A 23360-nucleotide genomic window follows, 5' to 3' on the forward strand; every position below is an offset into this window, starting at 1 on the left:
AAACGCTTTCCAAACGCTGCGTCAGCGTTCCTGCAAGCTCTAACGGTTTTGTGCCATTGTCAATGGTGGTCACAGCTTCAAAGTGCGGTGTTGGGAGTTTTTTTTTTTTTGCAGCTTTACACAAACAGGCGGTTCCAAGGCTAACGCCGGTTTATGCAACTCCGCCTCCGCTGCGTTGAGACGCGTTGGGTTATTAGCACCGCAGCCGTTAGCGGCCAGTCACACCTGAAGTCTGTGCGGGCAGTTTTCGTTACCCGCTCGTCTAAGTTGCGAAAGCATGCTCAGCAGCTGAGAGAACAGACTGTAGAAATGGTGGGCGTCTGCCCCCTGCTGGCCGGAAAGGTAACTGCTAATCTGCATCTCAGGCGTGCCCGTTGCTTTCTCACATGACTGGTTTTATGGTTTGCTCAAACGCTTCTTTACTCAAAGTTGGGTGCGCTAAATGGCAGCTAAAAGGGATTATTTGGCACCGGAGGCCTCCGACCTTTTTGGATTTTCTGTCCCGCCTCAGTGTCTCTCTCTGCATGTCAGACAGTGCCCTCTCTGTCCAGCTTGCTCTGTCTCTCTCTCTGCCCCGTTCAGGCTGTGGGGGGGTCTGCTTTTTAATTAACTTATTATATGATTTTGTTATTACCGTGTCACTCTCTTTGCTTGTTTTTAAATGTAATCATTTGTGTACATTTATGTATTTATTAAAGTAGTTTTTTTTATTGCAAAGCAATTTGGCCTGAAGTTCATTATATTAAAATGTACTGTACAAATAAACTGTAGTAATATCCTCATTAAAGCAGGCCTATTTCATTGTGACATCACTGAGGTGGGCCTATTGTAATGCATCACCACTTAAAAGTGGCCCTATTGTGACGTCACTAAACACCAGAACAATGGTTCTGCACAGCTGAGCTCACAGTGTGGACAACAGATTGTGGTGTGGACTGAACATGCTTTTATGTATGGGTGCTTTTTCTATGGAATGCCACTAGGCTTATATCATCTAGAACAGGACTGCCCAACCCTGTTCTGGGAAATAACCTATAGAACGGTACGAGGTTTTCATGTCAACACTGTTTTGGTACACCTGGTTCTATGAATTACTGCCTCAATGAGAGCTCTAGCTGGTGAAGGTGTGCTTTGTTAGGGTTGGAGTGAAAATGTACAGGACGGTAGATCTCCATGCACACACTCAAGCACGCGCACGCGCTCTCTAACCCAGTATCCTGTCTCGTCTCAGAGCACCACGTGATGTCCACCTTCAAGAGGAACCCTCTGGAGCAGGCCTTTCGCCGGCCCAATGCCAACATCACCTCCAACTACCTGATATACCAGTACTGGATCCTGGTCAGCCACAAGTTTCCCGCGCTGATCTACGACCTCTTCCTGCGTCTGTCGGGACAGAAGCCCCAGTAAGGAGCACGCCCTGGCACCTGGGGGCCCGCGTGCAACTCCCAAACCAAACGGTTTTGCCTGATTATTAAAGTTTGCTTCATATCGAAAAATATTTTTGAGTGACCTCTCTCTCTGTCTCTGTCTGTCTCTCTCTCTCTGTCCCTGTATTTCTCTCTGTCTCTATCTCCCTCCCTCTCTCTCTCTCTCTCTCTCTCTCTCTCTCAATGTCTCTCTCTCAGGATGATGAGGATATTTAACAGGCTGCACAAGGCTATCGCGTTGCTGGAGTACTTCAGCAGTCAGGACTGGGAGTGGAACTCCGATAACATGAGTATGCTGCTCAGCCAGCTGAGCCCTGAGGACCGGAAGGTACACACCTCCAACCTCCAGCCCCCTTCCCATCATGCCTTTCGCCCGCAGTAAGAGAAACCCACAGCTCTAAACCAGCGTCATAGATTCTCTATGGCAGGGATGTCCAAACTCATCTGAAAGGGGCGGGCGTGGGTGTAGGTTTCTGTTTTAGCTAAGCGCTGCAACACCAGATTCAACTAACTAACATCATGGTCTTCAATCAAGACTTTCATAAGTAGAGTCAGGTGTCTTAGTGCTGGGATAAAACAAAAACCTGTACCCACACCTGTCCTTCTAAGATAAGATTGGGCAGCCCTGCTCTATGGTAACAAGATGGTCGGGTCTTGTGTTCCTTCCATCATGTGTACCTCATTACTGGAAGAGCTGGTTGGTGGGAGAGGTGATGAATATTCATGACAGGGTATGTCAAAAGGCAGAACACCTATTGCCACTGTCCTTGGTTGTGTGCTTTCTTGAATATTCATAAGGAACATTTTGTGGGACTCTGTAGTGGAGACAGGATTTTCAATGTTAAGGACATGGAGATGACCATCTAGTCGCCATAGAGTGTCTGTCCTGCATGCAGTTTTGTTCCTTTACTGTGAAACAAGCAGTTCTGTGGTTTTTGGTGACACACTGCATGATTCTATGACGTCATATCCTCAGACCTGAAATAACATTGTGACATTGACATGTGATACTGAAGTGTGGTTCAATATGCTGTTTATTAATAATAATAATAATAATAATTATTATTATTATTATTATTATTGTTATTATTATTATTATTATTATTAAATAAATAAATAAATAAAATTATTATTAATTAATTAATTAATTATTTATTTATTTATTTATATATATATATATAGAGAGAGAGAGAGAGAGAGAGAGAGAGAGAGAGAGGTGCCTAATTAGTGTCCTAAAATACAAACCAACTGTTCTTAAATTTGGTAATAAAATGAGAACAATTTGCAGTAAAATGTTTAAAAATATATATTTTTCTGTGATGGGTCTTGGTTTATAAAGAGGTTATGGATGGTCAGGTGTTTAATTCTTGGACTGTTTTTAAATGTGCAGGTAAATGCCCTGTGTCCCAGTGGACTGGGAATCTATAAAGGGCTAATGAAGAACAGGTTGGCCGTGTCAGTCAAAAACAAACTGCTTCCTGATCTAATACTGTGCACTTCCTGTTCAAAGTCTGTGTTCAGAAACATTGTGTGTACCAGACCTGGGCCAAATACATATCAAAAAATACTTAAATGATTCATGCATTATTTTTTTCTACGTGGGTAAAATTTGAAAACAAACGCGCCTGCAGATCCTTAAGAATTTGTCATTAAATAATGCTAACAAAACTAGCAAGTAGTCACCCATATGAGGGATTTTTATGTGGTGAAAATAGCTGGGGGTTTTTTTGTTTGTTTTTTTTTTTTTATTGTTGGTAGTTTGCATAGCTATTATTCGTCTGAAGAGTTGGGTAAAAAAAGCTGGTGTCTACCTGCTGTTCTTGTTTGTATTTCTCACGACAAATCTGGTTTCCGTAATGAATGTGTAGTGTAATACTTTCTCCCGTGTTTTCAGACGTTTAACTTCGACGTGCGGCAGCTGAACTGGCCGGAGTACATCGAGAACTACTGCATCGGCACCAAGAAGTACGTCCTGAACGAGGACATGGCCGACATCCCGGCTGCTCGACAGCACCTGCGGAAGTGAGTCCTGCGCTGGCGCTCCCTCTCTCTCTCCTCTCCTCTCCTCCGCCTTTCTGTTCTCCTCTGGCTCTCTCTGCTCCGCCTCTCTTCTCCTCCTCCTCCTCTCTCTTCTCCTCTGCCTCTCCTCCTCCTCCTCATCTCTTCTTCTCCTCCTCCTCTCTCTTCTCCTCTGCCTCTCTTCTCCTCCTCCTCTCTCTTCTCCTCTGCCTCTCTCTTCTCCGCCTCTCTGTTGTCCTCTGGATTTCTCTGCTCCACCTCTCTTCTCCTCCGCCTCTCTTCTCCTCCTCCTCTCTCTTCTCTGCCTCTCTTCTCCTCCTCCTCTCTCTTCTCTACCACTCTTCTTCTCCGCCTCTCTGTTGTCCTCTGGCTCTCTCTTCCTCTAGCTCTTCATCCGTTACTCCCTTCCCAGAAGCGGTGCCGTGTGTGTGTTTGAGAGAGTGTGAGAGAGAACTGCGCTAATTGCTAATTGGCGCAATGGTTGGTGTGTATTATAAAAGTTTTTTTGTTATTGAGTGTGCTCTAGTGTATGTTGCATGTATTTTTTTTCCCCCGTGTTGGTATTGTGTTGGTATTGACGGAGTGTAGCACAGTGGGTAAGGAACTGGGCTTGTAACCGAAAGGTCGCAGGTTCGATTCCCGGGTAAGGGCACAGCCGTTGTACCCTTGAGCAAGGTACTTAACCGGAATTGCTTCAGTATATATCCAGCTGTATAAATGGATACAATGTAAAAATGCTATGTAAAAGTTGTGTAAGTCGCTCTGGATAAGTTAGTAAGGTTTATTCTTATTAGTAAGGTTGGTCATGCCCCTGACCGTCTCCTTGTCTCTCCCTCTCTCCCCCTCTCCCCAGGCTGAGGAACATCCGCTACACCTTCAACACGCTGCTGCTGGTGTTCGTATGGCGGGTGTTCATCGCACGCTCTCAGATGGCTCGCAACATCTGGTACTTCGTGGTGAGCCTCTGCTTCAAGTTCCTGTCCTACTTCAGAGCGTCCAGCACCCTGACTGCCTGAGGGGGGGGGGGGGCCTCTGGTCCCGGTCCTGCCCAGAGTTCAGCATCGGTCTGCCCAACCCGCCGGTCTCTCGCCCACTGCCAGCATCTCTGCCCGACTTCATCTTTACTCACGACCTGGCCCCGCCCCCAAATCCAGCTTTAATCGTGACCTGGCCCCGCCCCCACTCCAGCTTTACTCATGACCTACCCCCCCCCCCCCCCCCCAATCAGCTTTAATCATGACCTGGCCCCACCCCCACTCCAGCTTTACTCATGACCTGCCCTCCCCCCCCCCCAAATCAGCTTTAATCATGACCTGGCCCCACCCCCCACACCATCTTTATTCATGACCTGGCCCTGCCCCCCACACCAGCTTTACACCCAACCTGGCCAGGGCCCCCATTCCTGGCCAGGCCCCCATTCCCACACAGCCTGCCCCCCCCTCCCCCACTAGCAAACAGTGCTGATCATACCCCCTGCATGTCAACCCCCATGATCATGAACTTGTCTTCAAATGGCAAATGTGTCGCAGCTGTTTGTAAGTTTGTAATTTTACTTAACTCCTCCTTTTTTTGAAAGACTTATGTAAAATCTTAATTATGCAAGGGTAACAACTCACTAGACTGTGTGACATGTCTGTTTTTGTTGTAGTGTTTCCAATGCCTTTTTAAATGCAGATTATAATTATCCACCTTTTTACTTGAATACTGACGGCGTTTCGTTTTGAATGACGGTTATTGAACCCGAGTCGTTTGACGTCCAAGGTCATGGTGTGTTTTCTATGTCCTTCCTGTTACTGCGGTTTTAGTTTATGGTGTTTGATGCAGTGCAGGGCTGATAACGTCCGTGCACAGCAATCGGTGGAAATGCGCACAATCCCAAAAATGTGCAAACTCCACCGCAGCACCTTTACTTGTCCGGCGTTTCATTTACGTGCATTCTTTGTTTTTATTTTTTGTTTTAATTTTCACTGAGTTAAGTGACTTCTGAGGGTTGACTTGGACTGCTCGCTTGTGCAGTTTGTACAGTGATAGCGGTGGCGTGAAAGGCAGCGCTAACAACTCAACATTAGCAGGAACATGCAGACTTCACGGAGTGACGTTTAAATACTTGAAGTTCTGTATTAATCTTGTGTGTGTTTAACCAAAACGAATGAACATGTGGGGAAAGCAAAGGAGGTTTTGTGCCTGGATTTTGTTACAGGAGCGGGGTGGGATCTGTAGTTCTTCTTCCTCTTCCAAACCAGCATGTAGTTCATTCCGTCATTGTCCTTTGAAGACATTGGGTTTGTCAGTTGGGAGGCAGGGAGGGTTTTTGTACATAGTGTTGAGTATAGTGTATAATTCATTGTGTAATTACCAGCAAGTTTATGGAGGAAAACAAGTAAAGTGTGTGTGTGTGTGGACTGGCCTCCCTACAACCCCGATGCCTTCTCACGTGTCTCCGTCATACTAGCCATCTGTCCTCTGTGTGTTTAGCCTTTCCCAGTATGCTCCTGTTCAGAGGCTCCTCCCACTCTCCTCTCCCCAATGCGGAATTATTCATGAGCCAAGTTAATCGGGACCTATGAGAGGTGTTAAAACCCTTCTGCCGACCAAAAGCAGTTATTTTACCCTCCTGGGCACCACTTTCTAATCAAGCTGAACTTATACACACACGCATGCACACACAAAATCCCTGATTGATCACAAACTTTCACAGTGTGTTTAGTGTCAGAGACCCATGTGGAAGCAATGAGACACTAACAGAAAACTGCCATCCTTTAACCCACATCCCCTGATTGGCATAAAGCTTTTATTACTCTCTAACCATCTAATTGATTCATCCATTATAAACATGGACTTAGTTACTCAGATAACATATTGAGCTGCCGTTACAAATTCATATTTTAAGGGCCACAATATGCGTAGATCATCATAAAAGGCTGTGAATGCAGAAGAGAGATAACCTCATCCAAAACAAACATTGGCACAGTTTAAAGACAGCTGGCAACTGTGATAAAACAGACATAAAGAGGTTTCACCCCTGCAGGAGCCTCACCTGACTTGCGCACACACCTGTCAGTCCACATTCCACCAAACGGCTCCGGTCCATAATACATGGCAAAGAGGCGCATCTGAATCTTTAAAAGCCACGCCCCCTTAGCGTCACTCAGCGCGAGTCCCTCCCCGCGGAGAGCAGGAAGTCCGGGAGCAAAGCACACAGAGTGACAGCGGGTGAACTCCATCACTCGCCTTTCAGTAAAGCAGCATTCCACAGGATATACCTGCCAGTGAAGCACCATGTTGTCTTAAAAGCCTGTGAACCCCCCCTCCCCCCCCGACTACAACAACAGAGCACAGAACCACAGCTCTACTGCCACTACGAACCTGCCACACACACACACACACAGATACAGTACATTCCAGATCAAATGTTCTCCTGCAAAAAAGTACTGAACTACATGATTGAAATTCTTGAGAAGAATCTCGTTTATTTTTCTCTTTCTCCAGTCGTTCCCCTAACGAATCAAGCGGAGTCACTCTGTGCTGTGGCCGCTGCATGATTACACAGACACCACAGATCCTGTACAGCAACCAGATCTCCATGTGTCCGACCAAACCAATCACATTCTGTCTCAGTATCTCCCTTTGTGTGATTTTTATCCACATGTATCATCTTACCTTCTTACTGATACAATAAAAGGGAATAAAGTGATTTACCATCAGGCTGTGTGTTGTCCTCTGCATTTGGTATTGTATTACTGCTGTATCTTCCGGGCCTTTATGCACACATGCAGTTGGAAGTTTCAGATTCTATGCAATAAGCAAATGGTCTTAATAAAAATGTGTGTTATTCCAATGCTCAATTTCCATTCATACAAAACTGTGTTGTAGGTCTGGTGTTTCACTTCTAGTTTTACAATACTAATAAAACAGCATAAATAACTCCCGCCTGGAATTTTCACACACTAAAGTTTCTACAGTTTACAGAGAATGGTACAATAAAAAAAACAGCCAGTGAGTGGCAGTTATGTGGGTGAAAGCCCCTCCTTAATGAGAGAGGTCAGAGGAGAATAGTCAAACGGGGTCAATGTGATCGCCAGCAGCCATAGCACCATGCACCCTGCTCCTGCTGAATGGCTGAAGCTAAGCAAGTGTGGGCTTGGTTAGTACATGGATGGGAGACCACCTGGGAAAACTAAGTTGCTGCTGGAAGTGGTGTTTGTGGGCCAGCAGGGGGCAGTCTTCCCTCTGGGGACACTACACTGTGCTGTAGGAGATGCCATCCTTCGGATGAAACCGGGGACCACCTGACCCTCTGTGGTCACTAGGGACCATGACACTTGTCACAGAGTCGGGGGTTCCCTGGTGTCCTGGCTAAATTCCCAACCTAATCATCCCCCTGATTTAATTGGCTAAAAAAAGGTTCTCTCCCTTTCCACCTTAGTTAATGTGTGGTGTTCTTGTGCAAAATGGCTGCCGTGCATCACCCAGGTGGGTGCTACGCATTGGTGGTGGATGAGGTGAGTTCCCACTCATCACTATAAAGCATTTTGCGCATTTGGAAAAGTGTGAAATAAATGCAATGATTCATCCATATATAATTTCTTTTTTTTTTTTTTACCCTATGTCTGTTTCTGTGTAGGTAAGGTTGTTTCATCAAACACACATTACATACACAGCAACAGCCTTATTGTGTATGTATCGCATACCTAAAATTTGGGAATAAACTGTGCAGTCGGCACCAACCCAGAGCATTGAAACGTGAACACTGATATCACAGATAATCACAAACACTGATATCACATATCAAACATTTCAAAGCATTTAATCCCATATCATTTAAATTATGTTTTACCAGACCGCAGACTAGATCTACCCTTAAATATGCAAACAAAATGATCTAGAGTGACATACAAAAAAAGCATTTGTTGTCCATCCATGTATTTAATAACAATTTGAATTGTTCTCCACACCACCCGATTAACATTAACCGTAACAAATAATAATATGGGATTGAGCGTCTCCATGACAAAGACACTATAATAGCCCATGAGAGTCTGCAGATCACAGGTGACCAATGCAGATTTCCCCCCAAAGCTGATGACCAATCAGAAATCTTCCTATGTGACTCAATGAGAGCCCAATGCTGAAGTACAGAATACAGCTGGAAATATAGTGTACTTAAAGTTCTTGCACAAGATGTTTCACAATCTCACCAAAAACTGCTGGAGTCAGTTCAACACGATTTCCTAAATGTGTACAATCCCCCCCTCCCATCCCACCCCACCCCCACCCCCACCTCCACCTCCAAACTCCCCAACTGTAAAACACAGATACCCCCCCTCATCACAGGTGGTCTTCCTGAAAGGACAGTGAAACCACTTCTTTAAAATGTCAATATAAACCCAAAGTCATTAGACATAATAGACCAGCACAGTTTCAAAAAAATAATTGTTTTCAATCCAACCCAACACATAGAGAAAAACATCAAGATCAGGATTCATCTCAGAAAATCCTGTGTCCGCATCTATCCAGGGCAAAAGCACAAAGGTGCACAGGGTCTGTACAGGTGTAGGACAGGTGCGCAGGTGTAGGGCAGGTTCTGACAGGTGCGCAGGTGTAGGGCAGGTGCGCAGGTGTAGGGCAGGTTCTGACAGGTTTTTTTTTCTTCCCCTCTCTCCAATGCTCTGGAACATTTCACTCGGTGCTGAGGGTCTCCATGGCGACAAAAGCACAAATTAATAACAATAATAAAGACATGGGGGGGGGGGGGGGGGGGGGAATCGCCGCGACCAGTTCAGGCCACGGCTTGATTTCACAGGCAGGCCATTCCAGTCATTCTCCATTTTAGGCCCCTCCTCTCTTAGAACTCCCCCGTTTTTGGCCAGTGGTTCGCTCCCGTCTGTTTGTATAAGAAATGTTCAGTGTGTAGAAAAGGGCTGGATCAGCTGGTGGGGCTAAAACACATTCCGCTGTGCGGGGGGGGGGGGGGGGTCTGTCTTAGGACAGGGGGCGGCCTGGTGACCCCGCCCCCCCAGGGTCCAGTTAGTGTGCACTGTTCTCCGACAGTAAAGGGGTGTGGTTATTTACCAGGCCATCCGAGATGCTCACCTGCAAAACACAACAATGAGAACAGAGCGATTCTTTATTAACAGAAAAAAACTTTATGTTTTAGACTTCATGTCTTTTTTGTCTGTAAAACAAAACACAGATCATAGGTACTACCATCTGAGATGTTCTAAACACCATGGGAGCCTTTAACCAACAGACTCTGTGCAAGCTCAGTTGATTGGCTGTGGGCCCCTTTGCAAGTTCAGTTGATTGGTTGAGTGCACTGTGAAAGCCAAGCTGATTGGTCGAGGCCAGTAATTTCCGGTGATCTGAGGGGGCATTCTTGGGGGAGGCAGGAAATCTGCTAATTATCCATCTAATCTCACCAGAAACAGTGGGATGGTCTATCAATCAAATGCTGCCCCTCCCAGTGCATCATATAGACTCCAGTAGATCAGCTCGACTGACACTCTAATGCAGCCAGCTGCGTTCTGCCACTTCCAGCCAATCACAGCTCTGGCAGTGAGCCCAATACAGCCAATCAGAGCCCTGGAAGCAAGCCCAGTGCAGCCAATCCAAGCTCTGGCAGGGAGCCCAGTACGGCCAATGAGAGGTCTGGCAGGGAGCCTAGTATGGCCAATCAGAGCTCTGGCAGGGAGCCCAGCTAACCTCAAAATATACCAGCTAATGTCTTAAGTTATACATTTGGGTTAAAAGCGATTACTTACAAATGCAGACACATATAACAAAGGTCAGACCAGGAAACAGAGCGGTCAGACAAAGAAACAAAGCAATCAGACCAGGAAACAGAGCGGTCAGACCAGGATACAAAGCAATCAGACCAGGATACAGAGCGATCAGACCGGGAAACAAAGCAGGCAGACCAGGATACAGAGCGATCAGACCAGGAAACAAAGCAGTAAGACCAGGATACAAAGCAAACAGACCAGGAAACAAAGCGGTCAGACCAGGAAACAAAGAGGTCAGACCAGGAAACAAAGAGGTCAGACCAGGATACAGAGCGGTCAGACCAGGAAACAAAGCGGTCAGACCAGGATACAGAGCAGTCAGACCAGGAAACAAAGCGGTCAGACCAGGAAACAGAGCGATCAGACCAGGTAACAAAGCAGGCAGACCAGGAAACAAAGAGGTCAGACCAGGAAACAAAGCGGTCAGACCAGGATACAGAACGGTCAGACCAGGATACAGAGCGGTCAGACCAGGATACAGAGCGGTCAGACCAGGATACAGAGCGGTCAGACCAGGATACAGAGCGGTCAGACCAGGAAACAAAGCAGTCAGACCAGGATACAGAACGGTCAGACCAGGATACAGAGCGGTCAGATGTACCTCTTTGGGTCTGTAAACTCCCAGTTTGAAGCGGCAGCAGAAGATGTCCACACAAAACCCCACAAACCCATGGAGCATACCTGGAACACCAGAGAGAACAGGAAGTGTGGGACAGTCATGTGACCTCTTCCACAGGAAACGTTTGACTGCAGCACACACTAAGTGTAACAATACATTTAGCCCAAAATGTCACAATTCTTACATTTTAAATCCTAGAGTCACACAGTCATACTGTCCCCCTAACCTCCCAGGGGTACACAGCAGTGGAGACCCTAAAACAGAGGTCTGTGTGTGTGTTAGGTGTGTTCAGATGTACAGGAAGTATTGTTCAGGTGTGCATTCAGGTGTGCAGTGTGTTAGGTGCTTGATCAGGTGTGCAGCAGGTACCATTTTAAGTGTGTGTTTGTACAGGTGTGCCGTAGATGTGTTAGGTGTGTGTTCAGGTGTGTAGTCAGTATGTTAGGCGTTTGTACAGGTGTGCAGTAGATGTGCTAGGTGTGTGTTCAAGTGTGTAGTCAGTATGTTAGGCGTTTGTACAGGTGTGCAGTAGATGTGTTAGGTGTGTGTTCAGGTGTGTAGTCAGTATGTTAGGCGTTTGTACAGGTGTGCCGTAGATGTGTTAGGTGTGTGTTCAGGTGTGTAGTCAGTATGTTAGGCGTTTGTACAGGTGTGCCGTAGATGTGTTAGGTGTGTGTTCAGGTGTGTAGTCAGTATGTTAGGCGTTTGTACAGGTGTGCAGTAGATGTGTTAGGTGTGTGTTCAGGTGTGCAGCATACCTGTGGTAGAGAAGATTCCCCCGACGATTCCGCAGAGCCGCACCAGGAACTGCCAGAACGGCATGTGTTGCTCGGTTACCGTCACCATCAGAGAGCTGATGTCATACTTCATGAAGATCCCCGAAACGCCATGACTACCAGCAGCATGGTTGATCACACGCTCCTATAGCAACAGCATACAACATCATCAACACACACAGAAATGTCATTCTCTGAGAAATATAAAATACATATGGCTATAGTCTTTAATCCCAAAAGTGAAAATTTGAGTACTGGTGTGTGGGGACCCACTGGCTCTGTGGCAGAGTACTGGTGTGTGGGGACCTACCCGCTCTGTGACAGAGTACTGGTGTGTGGTGACCTGCCCGCTCTGTGACAGAGTACTGGTGTGTGGGGACCTACCCGCTCTGTGACAGAGTACTGGTGTGTGGGGACCTACCCGCTCTGTGACAGAGTACTGGTGTGTGGGGACCTGCCCGCTCTGTGACAGAGTACTGGTGTGTGGGGACCTACCCGCTCTGTGACAGAGTACTGGTGTGTGGGGACCTACCCGCTCTGTGACAGAGTACTGGTGTGTGGGGACCCACCCGCTCTGTGACAGAGTACTGGTGTGTGGGGACCTACCCGCTCTGTGACAGAGTATTGGTGTGTGGGGACCTACCCGCTCTGTGACAGAGTACTGGTGTGTGGGGACCTACCCGCTCTGTGACAGAGTATTGGTGTGTGGGGACCTACCCGCTCTGTGACAGAGTACTGGTGTGTGGGGACCTACCCGCTCTGTGACAGAGTACTGGTGTGTGGGGACCTACCCGCTCTGTGACAGAGTACTGGTGTGTGGGGACCTACCCGCTCTGTGACAGAGTACTGGTGTGTGGGGACCTACCCGCTCTGTGACAGAGTACTGGTGTGTGGGGACCTACCCGCTCTGTGACAGAGTACTGGTGTGTGGGGACCTACCCGCTCTGTGACAGAGTACTGGTGTGTGGGGACCTACCCGCTCTGTGACAGAGTACTGGTGTGTGGGGACCTACCCGCTCTGTGACAGAGTACTGGTGTGTGGGGACCTACCCGCTCTGTGACAGAGTACTGGTGTGTGGGGACCTACCCGCTCTGTGACAGAGTACTGGTGTGTGGGGACCTACCCGCTCTGTGACAGAGTACTGGTGTGTGGGGACCTACCCGCTCTGTGACAGAGTACTGGTGTGTGGGGACCTACCCGCTCTGTGACAGAGTACTGGAGTGTGGGGACCTACCCGCTCTGTGACAGAGTACTGGAGTGTGGGGACCTACCCGCTCTGTGACAGAGTACTGGTGTGTGGGGACCTACCCGCTCTGTGACAGAGTACTGGTGTGTGGGGACCTACCCGCTCTGTGACAGAGTACTGGTGTGTGGGGACCTACCCGCTCTGTGACAGAGTATTGGTGTGTGTCGGCTGAGATCTTGTAGGTGTGCAGTTTTGTGGGCACCACAGTGATGAAATACTGGAACATCTGATTATCTGCAACACAAGAGTCAGAGTTAAAAACACAGCACCCAAAAAAAAAAAAACACAACTACAAGACCTGCTGTGAGCAGAATATTTCCATGCCAGATTTAGGCCCTTTTCTCCCAGTGTGGAAAGCCCAAACGCACTGGCACTGGCACTGGCACTGGCACGACCGTCTTAGCGAGGAAGCTCAGAAAAGCACAGCAAACAGAGCCAGACGGAGCCAGACGGAGCCGGACGGAGCCGGACGGAGCCAGCGCGCGGAGATCCGCGACTTGGCGGTCAAGCGGCGGGGGGCGGCGCTCCCTTACGGTCGGCGCAGATTTTCTCCGTGCCGTCCAGCGGGTTTAAGATTCCCGGGACTTCCTCTCCGAAAGACAGATGGTCTATCCGATGGGAGAAGTTGTACGCTGCGACACGGAAAAAAAAATTAAATAAATAAATGTGCGTCAGGAGAGGGGAGCGGAGAATATTTCAAAAGGAAGAGTCGCGCGGTAGACGAAGCGAAGGACGGATTAAGCCGCAGGTGTCTTTTTACGCGTAGCTGGAATGACAAATCACACGCGAGGCTGTTTTCTGAGCCCGCAGGACGCAGGGGACTTACTTTCGTGGCTGACGAGAGCAGCGAGGTGGGCGTGGCCTCGAGGATGAGGGATAGCTCTGTGAGAGAGAGAGAGGGAGGGAGATGGAGAGAGAGAGAGAGATGGGGAGAGAGACAGAGAGAGAGGAAGATGGGGAGAGAGACAGAGAGAGAGAGGGGTATGGGGAGAGGAGAGGAGAAAGATAGAGTGAGAGGCAGAGAGAGAAAGAGAGAGAGAGAGAGAGAGGCAGACAGAGTGGGGGGGGGGGGGGGGGGGGGGCAGAGTATTCAGGTTACCAGCTGTCAGAGTGGTGCCATATGTTATCAAGTGAATGCCATTGTCAAGTGGTCAAAAACAGCCACAGGTGCTCCTGCAGTGCTGGCACCACTCTTAGTTTTACTACAGATTTAAATTGATTCAATTCATCAATACACAGGTAGATTCGTGCAATAAAAACGACCTATGTGTTGCAGTTCATGGCTTCGTCAAAGGCCTGGTCTAAATAAAAGTTTCTATGGTAAATGTAACAAGTACCTGGAAAAACTTTTTGCATCAATTCATACATTGAGGATTTAAATGTCCCGTTTCTGCATTATGTACAAAGAATGCTTAAACTCTGTAAGTTCAAATCTGTAAATAAAGAACGACTGCAGATTCCGGAGAATGTTCAAGGAAACTTGTTTCTAACCAAAACATAAAAATCAAACTTGAAAAAAAAAGAATTATCTTCTGAAATATCGATGGAAAGATCAATTTTACAGGCGTCTAAGGAGACATTTATTTGAAGCAGGACTGGCTCACAGTCGGCAGAACACTTAAACCCATTAAGCTGCAATTTAGCATCGAGCTCAGTGCTAGTTCCGTATCTATGGTAACAGACGTCATGAAAACAGAGAAGCGGCGCAATGTGAGGTCACTACGGAGCATGCTCAGAGGGGCTGTACATACTTGCCCACTGTGATGTGGAAATTTCCAGCTACTTTGTTGACGTAGAGGTGCCCGTGTATCCGACAGGCAGAGAGAGGCTGGGTGGGTGTGTCCTCCCTGGTGGGGGGGGGGGGGGGGCAGAGGGGCAGAGACATCAGAGACATGGAGAGGGGGTGGGGTTACATGATGATGTGCCTAAAAGTATACACAGGCAGCCATCATACTGACAAGCATAATTCACAGTGTCTGCTGTTCCTAAGTTAGCACTATTAATTCAGACCTGAGATAAAGACAGAGAGACAGAGGAAGAGATACAGTAAACAAGTACAAGAGTAAGAGAAAGAGAGAGACAGAAAGTGAGAGCAGGAGATGGAGAAAGAGAGACAAAGAGACAGGGGCACACAGACAGACAGGCAGAACAGAACAGAACAGAACAGAACAGAACAGAACCAAAAACATCTGATACAGTCCCAGCCCTAGTCCCCAGTGCTGTGAATTCTCACCGTGGGGGCAAGGCTGTTGGGGACCCCTTCAGAATGCTCTTGAACAGGACGTCCTGCAGAGAGTGCTCCTCTCGCAGCCTGTCCTGGATCAGGAGGAGGGTCCTGGGGAGGGAGGGACAGGGAAATCCATTTAACATAGCGGGCTGAACATGACACTCCACTTAACATACTGCTCTGAACACCATACTGCACTTAACATAGCATTCAAAACACCACTCCATTTAACATATCGCTCTGAACATCACACCAATCTAACAGCAAATTTATTTAAAATAAATGTATCACAATTGCTTACGTTTTTTAATCAGTTAAGGTTTCAAATATGCTAAACACACACAGTTAGTTCTTTATAGTGTTACAATAAAACTTCACACACAGCTTTCTCTTAATGGGATCATAGCAAAACTCCACACACTCTTATGGTAGCTCACCTGTGCCATAGTCTTTGCTGGGGAGAGAGCTCAAAAATGACCTGGAATAAAGTCAAGCAGAAAGGAGTTCATATCGCAGCAATGAATCTACAATAAAATCAGCTATAGCATCAGGACAGTTCAGTAAAATTCCCAAGGATGCCTTTGATTTAATTTAATAGGAAGTGTACCTGGGGGATAAAATGAACACCATTGTTTTAATGAAACAGGAAGTGTATTGGGGGTGGGGGGGATAAAGTTCTACTGACCGGTTCATACTCCAGGCCGTCTGATGCTACCATGGTCTCAGCCAGATCCAGCACATCCGCACCGATGTCTGCAACAACGCAAGAGAAACTGTGAACATCTGCACATGCGCAGTGACATCTGAAACAATGCAAAAAAAGCCAAATAACATCTGCACATCTGCACCAACATCTGCAACCAGGCAAAAACAACTGAGAACATCTGGCTGCACAACCAGATCAAAGTCTACAACAACGCAAAAGCCACTGAAAACATCTGTGCAGCAACATCAACACACACAGCTTATATCTGTTGAACATTATCTGAAACACAAAAATAGCGCAATATGTCTTCACTAACAACACAAGCCTACAGAAACATCACGTGTGCCCAACAGCTACAGCTGAACATGCAAATATCATCATTTGCATCAAACAGAAACAACTACAAGGAAGTTCAATGCCATCCCTGCAGCCACAAAAATCCTGTAAAGCCACAGTTTCCTTTCACAAAGCACCAGTGAGCATTCTTAGTTTCAGACTGGATGTTTATTGAGATGAAAAGCAAAGTAATGCCATATTGTGTTATTTACACATCCTGTTCTCAGAACCTCAGTAACAACAGCTTCCGGATACAGACTGAGCACCTTGAACATTGACACATCTACAGAACCAGCCAGTGAGGCCACAGATCCTAAACCACACCCCCACAATTCTAACCACACCCTCACATCATGGTCCCACCTCCAAATGGTCCGCTAAGAGAAACATACTGCCCCAGAAGACTGGTGTGTAATGTCTGTATTGTAATTACACTGTGTATTTTGTGAGACATAAAAATTTCCTAAGAGCACAGCACATTATTTAGAATCGGAATCAGGCACCGGAAAATGAAAATGATACTTACGCTGACATCTCATAGCAACTGTTATATCTATATTAATTCTTAATTTACTGAAAAAGAAAGAAAAGAAAAAACACGTCAAATTACAACCTTGGAATTTCATGTAGCCAAGCAGCCCATTTAAAAATAAATCATCTTTATGATACTCATGATATTCCTATCATCTTATTGAAATGATAAGTGTTATAATCAAGTCTGCACTTAACGTACTTTGTACTGTCAAGCTAAAGTCATTAATTCTACTAATATCTGTGCAGCACATGAATTACTATGTCTACCTGTCATAAGACAAAACTGAGTTTAACAGCCAGATACAATTTAGTCACACTTCAAGGTGAACAACCAGACCTATACAGCAAAAACAACACTAAGAACAACTTTCATCCTCCCACAACACTCTGCTACAAAACTACAGCCTAGGATCTCTGGCATGGTCAGGTGCTGCCTTCTTACAGATAAGAAGCAACTCAGCTTTCAGAGGGTTGAAGAGTTTCTGAAAATGTACCTAGAATTAAAGGGGTTTCTGAAAACCTACCTGGAAAAGTCCTTGTCTACCTCATACTGGTACCTCATCCAGGTGTCTTGGTACACAAAGAACTCAAAAAAGGCCAGGAGTGCCATCGCAGTGAAGGCGATGAGAGACACTGTGAGACGAAGACGAGGAGGAGGATGAGGATGAGGAAGAGGAGGAGAGCAGACACCAATCACCACTCAGATCATCTCTATGCAAGCATCAATTACATCCTCTCGTCCAGAAAACCTTACTTGTGATTCTGACATCAAACAGCTTTTTCAGAAAGTAAAGTCCCACTGACAAACCACAGCCAGGTCAAAGTCAAGGTCACCTCACCACAGCAGTCAAAAGATTTACAAGCACAACTGAACAGCAAAGCGTTCAGGTCTCCAGCTTAGCACAGGCATAACCATTAACACTGTAAGGTCTACACACACACACACACACACACAAACACACACACATACTAAACGCATGACTTTGGTATCTATGTTTGTACATGTTGAGCAATTAAAAACAAAAGCCAGAACAGCAGATGTCAAATACAGGAACTCTAAAATCGACATGGACAAATGTGAACACGTGAAAAGGGTCAAAGTTCATGTCCAATCCTTAGACTGGAGCACCAGTCACACACACGTCTCCCTGATCTATGTGCAGATGGTAACACACCAGTTCCTCCACTCGCTGTAGTTTCTACGTAGCTTTCGGGAACCTTTGGGAAAGCGTCTAGTTCCTTCACCAGGTTGAGAGCTTTCTTCCGGGACAGCCGCCTCATCTTCGGGAGAATCCTCCACTGCCTCCCTCATAAATTCAACCTGAACATTCAACAGTAAATCATTTACACCTTTATCTATAACATTTTATTTCGGAATTCAACACAATGCATTACATTGCTCGCTTTTAGTTACCATTAAATAGCGATCGTTCGCTGAAATCTGAGAACCAGGAAATGTGCTTTGTGTGCCCGTACGGACAGATACTGTCAATAAGTGCGTTACAGGTCAGTAAGGTTAGCTATACCAGTGCCGCTAGCATGCTAGTTTATCTTAGCAGACACACCACTTTCGTGACGTGGTGTTGGCTTGCTGGAGTATCCCGGCGACCAACTACAAAGCTTACTAGGAAATAAAACAGTATCTTAGAGCGATTATGTAGCTTTTTTGCATAAAGGTAAATGTTTGAAACGGTAATTCAGCACAGACATGCTGCGCAACGTCAGATAACAATAAAACGTTTAAATAAGGGCTGGCAAAGTATGACGGAAACTGAGGAAGATAAACCAGCAAGGCTGCTGCTGTTGCGTTTGCTTAGCCTACGAGCTAGTCTAACAAACATCAGCTTCTTACCTCGGGTGCATACGTCTACAAAATGTTAGGTTCCCGTTGAAATCTTTGACGGACAGTGTGCTGTTAGTCAAACACGGGTTTCATATTTAATTATTGTTCAACTGTAAATTATTCCAGGCGTGTATGAGGTTTTCTACGCTTGTGAACCGCTGACCCCGTTAGAACCATAGAGCTTCTCAGCTAGACGAAAGCATATAATCTCAACTCCGAGAGCGCCCCCTGAGCATTCCGCGTAGTTACAAGAGTGCATTTGATCCATCGGTTTGATCCTTTTTTCCACGGTCTGTATTTTGATCAGACATACGCAAGTTCGCTCCATGTGGTTCACGTTTTCTATGCTGCGCTGAGCTATTTCTCATTTATTGCTTAAAAATAACACGTCTTAACATATCATTTATCCACATTCTCTAACCTCAATACGTTTTCTCTCTTATTCCTTTTGCACGAGAGAAAAGTGCCTGCTGAGGGAGTCAGAGGCTTACCACAAGAAATAGAGACTCCTAAGAAGCGCGTCTGTGGTTCATAGTTCTGGCAAGATTGATAGCGAGACATTTGCCCACGCTTAACATTGTGCATTTTCCATATCCATTTTCTCAATGTATACAAAAATGCTGAGCGTTTCCACATAGTGAGCGTGAGTTCAGATAATTTCATTTTTATTAATACCACAAACTCTTCCATGGGTGAAAAACATAACTTTTTTTTATTGAACCTGGAGACAGACATTACTCCCAATACTGAGTACTGTACTGACACATTCTTTGGTTAGTGATGTTTCATGCAGTGTTAAAATTGTACATTTTTTCCTAGAGCCATCACAGTTAATTTACCAATCCAAACGTCATTTTTCATTCATCATACAGATATAAAAAGCACTACTCTATTTATACATCATTTACAACTTTACTAGTTTCACTCGTTAAAAAAAACTTGAAGAAAGCAGCTCTGGTCACTAACAGTGTTCAGTTTTAATCTGGGGTCACATAACTTTATTTTGCATAAATAATCTACCAATAAATAATAAAACACATGGTAAGTGGTGACCAAAAAGAAATTGACATTTTGTGCTTTTCTAATTCACCCTTGAAAAACAAAATCCCAAATGGTTAAAGAATGACATATGTGCTAAGCTCTTTAAACGGAAAAGATAACTGAACACACACATGCACGCAAACAAAAAAATATTCACTAATACACATGCAGACACACACAAATATACTTAGACATACTCACTAGCGCATGCGCACACACATGCTATGCATGCACAGATACACAGATACAAATATACTCACACATACTCGCAGATGCATTCACACACACAAAAAAAGCAAACATTACATTCGAGCAACACTTGTCAGGACACAAGGAAAATTCAAGTATTTTGTCCTCTTTCAGTTCCTGGTTGTGTGTGAGCAGCAGGGCTGCATATGTACCAGGGACAGGTCCTGCTGTGGGTTTCAGTAAGCATCTGTGGGACTGACTGGCCCACTGAGCTGGAGAACAAGGTACCCAGCTAGGGGTCCTAATCACCCTCTTATGGCTTTTCCAAGGGTGATGTCACACCTTGTAGCAGACAGTCACATGCTAGCTCACTTCCTATAGCAGATGCAGCACATGCTAACTCCCATTCCGTAGCGGACACTTACATGCTGACACGTCCTGTAGTGGACACTCGCATGCTAATTCACATCCTGTAGCAGATTCTTACATGCTAACTCACGTCCTGCAGTGGACGGACACTCGCATCCTGTAGCGTACAGTCACATGCTAACTCGTATCTCTGCACTGTGCTACAGTCAATCTTCGAGGGTCAGCTTCACCCGACCACCACACAGCAAAGCAAGTGCAGAAAAAACAAAATACTAATTAAAAAAGCTGGTCAGTGCACCAGCCAGAGCAATCGCATTCCCATGTAGAAGGTTCTCCAGTCCTGCCCCTCCACATGACCCCACCCCCCTTCTAATCTGGGCCCTCGTCCCTAAGGATGGCCACGCCCACATCAACAAGATCGCCCCGTGCCACGCCAACATCCTTGGACACATCCGGGCAGTCTGGGGTGGGCGTGTCAGGGTGATGCTCTTGGGAGAAGTCCTCTGAGCAGCGGCTGACGGTGGGGGAGATGATGTCAGGACTGGTGTCACATGACTCCGTGCTCTGCTCCGAGGTTGCCGTGGTGGTTGCCGTGCTGGGCGGGACAGGGTCAAACTCATCGTCATCCTCCTCCAGGACAGGGGACTCGTGGACGCCTTTTTGGGGGGGGGGGCAAGGTATTCAGAGAAGGGGTGAAATGGAAGGGTTAGTACGAGTGTAGGGGGGTGACAGCTATAAGGGTTAGTCCACTAACGGTAAATTTGACATCATCATCTATGACTGCTTCACTTACTGCTGAAGACATCGGGATACTGCTTTGCAAGCTTGCCTTTCAGTGTCCTGCAGGGTGATGAACAATTCAATTTTATAGCGTGCAGACTTACATATAGTCATGTTCCAGCAGACATTACACATTTAAATAGAAAGGAAATCAGGCCATGACTGAAGTTAACCACTGTCCTTTGTCATATCACCGTCCAACCAGAATGCAGGGATTGAATCTCACAAACTGTACCTCCCCTTTGAACGGTGCAAGTATTCACTCAAGACTGTTACCAGATAAATATGGTCACTTAGCGCTTAGCTGGAACCAAATCCGCCCCCCCCCCCCCCACCCCCACCCCCACCCCCACAAATGGATAAGATCGGACGTTCCTGCTCTAAAGAGAGCACAATATGAACTAACTCGCTAATGCGCGGCTAATGTGGACAGGATCTTTTTTCCCTGGAGGGGGCAGCACCTGATTCTCCTGAATATGCTGTCCAGGTCTTTCTTCATCTCCAGCAGAGTGCGTGTGTGCAGCAGGAAGTGCTCAGTCATCTGGTGCAGGCGTACGTTGGAGAGCCCGTTAAAATTCAGAAGCATCTCGTTCGTCTTCTCAAAGCGGTCCAGCCTGGAAAAAACAATCATATACCACAACTGTCAAGGAGGAAAAACCGCTTGCAAAAAGAGTTACAGACACACATCCTATTTCAGTTCAGGAATTACATTAAAATTCAGCTCAGTTAGTTAAAAATGCCAACAATGCTCCATTCAATCAATTTCAATTTCGATTAATTTACTAAACCAACTGAATCAATCGGTGTTGACCCCAACATCGTAACTATAATAGAGAAATACTAAGAAACAGTACTGTCTCTCCCTGTTGTTTAGGTCATCTCCTAGCCTTTCTATGCCTTAAACCCTTTTTCTAATCATGAAAACATAAATACAATTTCAACAAAATTAAGAAAAGAAAATAAACGCTGAGCTCCGTCACACACTCACATGTGCCTCTGAGCTTGGATGATGGCGTTCACATCTTCAGAGTTCACCATGCTCAGCATCCTGTCACAGAACATTCCAGAAGCAGATGGCTCCATGGTGTTGAAGCTTAAATGCAGAAATGTCAAGAAAAGATAGCGATAAAAAATTCATTCATTCACTCATCTCAATGTGTTAATGAGACTGAATAATGGCCTACTGAATGAGAGTAGCCAGAACTGCTCTGTAAGACACATATTACCCCCCTTCATAAAGATATTTTTAATCCTATGGAGTTGCAGAAATAGATCCTGAGCACTGAAGCCCAAAATGCAGTATCTACCAAACAGCTCACCAGGGGAGGGGGGTTGGTGGTCATCTGAAATCAAACTAAATTAAAAGTTTTCCAGTTTCCTCCTACATTTAAAGTCTCTGAAATTGTTTTCAAGGGTACATCCTTTCTTGCGGTACATTTCAAAAGAGCACAGTTGGGCGAAAAATCAGTCACCATGCAACAGGCAACATCAGCCAGAGGAACAAAGTTTGTGATTAATTCCATGTATGACTGTTATGTTCTGTTTTCGGATGGCGCCTCCTGCTGGTTAGCTTAATAACTTCGAAACAGTGCAATGCCAATGCCTATGAAATAATGCTGTAACAGGCACCACGATAACTGGGTCCGTCCACACCGATTTTAAAACAACGGCAAACGATTTCTATTAAGCTTCTGTGCCTCTTAACTGAATAAATTATAAAATACGTTGCACCGATAACACGTGCTAGCAGATTAAACCTAAACCGTCGTAATACAACTAGAAAGGAAACAACCTCGCAAGAAATGCAACTACATCAGACACACCTAACACTGCTTGCTTCGATCAACTTAACGGTACTGACGCAATTAAAAGAAACACGACAGCTATAATGTAGCTTGGGGTATTAAGGTTTTCACGCAGGTCTACAAGAAATCAAATTTTAAAAAATTAACATCATTACCTAGTTCCTCAAAAATGTCAGCAAGCTATATTCCAGTCGGAGAGATGCGATTAAGCGCCGTACTTCCGTGTTGTGAACACATGATATGACCTGTCATATGACGGGTCACGTGCGGCAAGTAGTTTACTCATCAACAGAAAAGCGGATTTTTACAGTCTCTGATTTCAGCATATACTGGTTTATTTATTCATCTTATAAGGCGCGCATCACAATTTAAAAGATAATTTGGTTGAGAAAATTAATCTTGTGGCAGAAATGGGGCGTCAGGAAGCTCCTGGTAAAAGCAGGGGACGTCAAAGCCGTACGTCAATGTCTCAGAGCCACCCGTGAGAGATCTGAACAATGAACTTTGGCTAACAATACCCTAAAACAACACGGAACCGTTTTTCATTAGTACACAACACGATCTTATCCATTTAGAGTATTCAGGTTTAACGTGGATTTTAGACATGTGGTCATTCTGCGAGAAATGGACAATACAGGGATTTTTCACAAGGTATCCAGC

General features: G+C 45.8%; 3 protein-coding genes across 8 annotated transcripts in view; 1 reads left to right on the forward strand and 2 right to left on the reverse strand.

The window, feature by feature from the left end:
* Positions 1-7151, forward strand: part of si:dkey-97m3.1 (fatty acyl-CoA reductase 1) — a 39659-nt gene extending 32508 nt beyond the window's left edge. For 5 of the 6 annotated variants that reach the window (XM_035425100.1, XM_035425102.1, XM_035425101.1 and 2 more), the window contains exons 9-12: positions 1232-1403; positions 1626-1755; positions 3322-3449; positions 4300-4651. In XM_035425100.1, coding sequence (XP_035280991.1) covers positions 1232-1403; positions 1626-1755; positions 3322-3449; positions 4300-4462 — 593 coding nt within the window. In that variant the 3' untranslated portion in view covers positions 4463-4651. Of the gene's footprint in view, positions 1-1231; positions 1404-1625; positions 1756-3321; positions 3450-4299; positions 4652-6935 lie in introns of those variants that run through there. The other variant, XM_035425099.1, reaches the window with a different exon arrangement.
* Positions 7152-8227: 1076 nt separating this feature from the next.
* On the reverse strand, positions 8228-18700 carry ergic2 (ERGIC and golgi 2). The gene is made up of 14 exons (XM_035425103.1): positions 18526-18700; positions 17849-17994; positions 17198-17306; positions 16666-16712; positions 15783-15850; positions 15535-15575; positions 15104-15205; positions 14622-14717; positions 13697-13752; positions 13404-13502; positions 13007-13104; positions 11606-11768; positions 10830-10909; positions 8228-9539 (listed from the first exon to the last, which is right to left on the reverse strand). The coding sequence occupies exons 2-14, from the start codon at positions 17952-17954 to the stop codon at positions 9474-9476; spliced, it is 1131 nt and encodes a 376-aa protein (XP_035280994.1). The 5' UTR covers positions 17955-17994; positions 18526-18700; the 3' UTR covers positions 8228-9473.
* A 505-nt stretch (positions 18701-19205) lies between these two features.
* LOC118231093 (kxDL motif-containing protein 1-like) lies at positions 19206-22959 on the reverse strand. The gene is made up of 5 exons (XM_035424576.1): positions 22856-22959; positions 21884-21988; positions 21357-21509; positions 20909-20955; positions 19206-20771 (listed from the first exon to the last, which is right to left on the reverse strand). The coding sequence occupies exons 2-5, from the start codon at positions 21976-21978 to the stop codon at positions 20485-20487; spliced, it is 582 nt and encodes a 193-aa protein (XP_035280467.1). The 5' UTR covers positions 21979-21988; positions 22856-22959; the 3' UTR covers positions 19206-20484.
* Positions 22960-23360: the final 401 nt, after the last annotated feature.

The sequence above is a fragment of the Anguilla anguilla genome, chromosome 7 (assembly GCF_013347855.1).
Source record: "Anguilla anguilla isolate fAngAng1 chromosome 7, fAngAng1.pri, whole genome shotgun sequence".
Taxonomy (NCBI): Eukaryota; Metazoa; Chordata; class Actinopteri; order Anguilliformes; family Anguillidae; genus Anguilla; species Anguilla anguilla.

What these genes read in the sequence shown, in the direction of transcription:
- ergic2 (XM_035425103.1), bottom strand. Translation starts at nt 17,954, where the DNA reads ATGAGGCGGCTGTCCCGGAAGAAAGCTCTCAACCTGGTGAAGGAACTA. An exon ending in CAGCAAAGACTATGGCACAG is followed by an intron (nt 15,206 to 15,534) that starts GTGAGCTACCAT and finishes CTCCCTCCCCAG; the next exon opens with GACCCTCCTCCTGATCCAGG. An exon ending in GAGTTTACAGACCCAAAGAG is followed by an intron (nt 9,540 to 10,829) that starts GTACATCTGACC and finishes TGTGTTTTGCAG; the next exon opens with GTGAGCATCTCGGATGGCCT.
- LOC118231093 (XM_035424576.1), bottom strand. Translation starts at nt 21,978, where the DNA reads ATGGAGCCATCTGCTTCTGGAATGTTCTGTGACAGGATGCTGAGCATG. An exon ending in AGCATATTCAGGAGAATCAG is followed by an intron (nt 20,956 to 21,356) that starts GTGCTGCCCCCT and finishes ATCACCCTGCAG; the next exon opens with GACACTGAAAGGCAAGCTTG. An exon ending in GTATCCCGATGTCTTCAGCA is followed by an intron (nt 20,772 to 20,908) that starts GTAAGTGAAGCA and finishes CCCCCCAAAAAG; the next exon opens with GCGTCCACGAGTCCCCTGTC.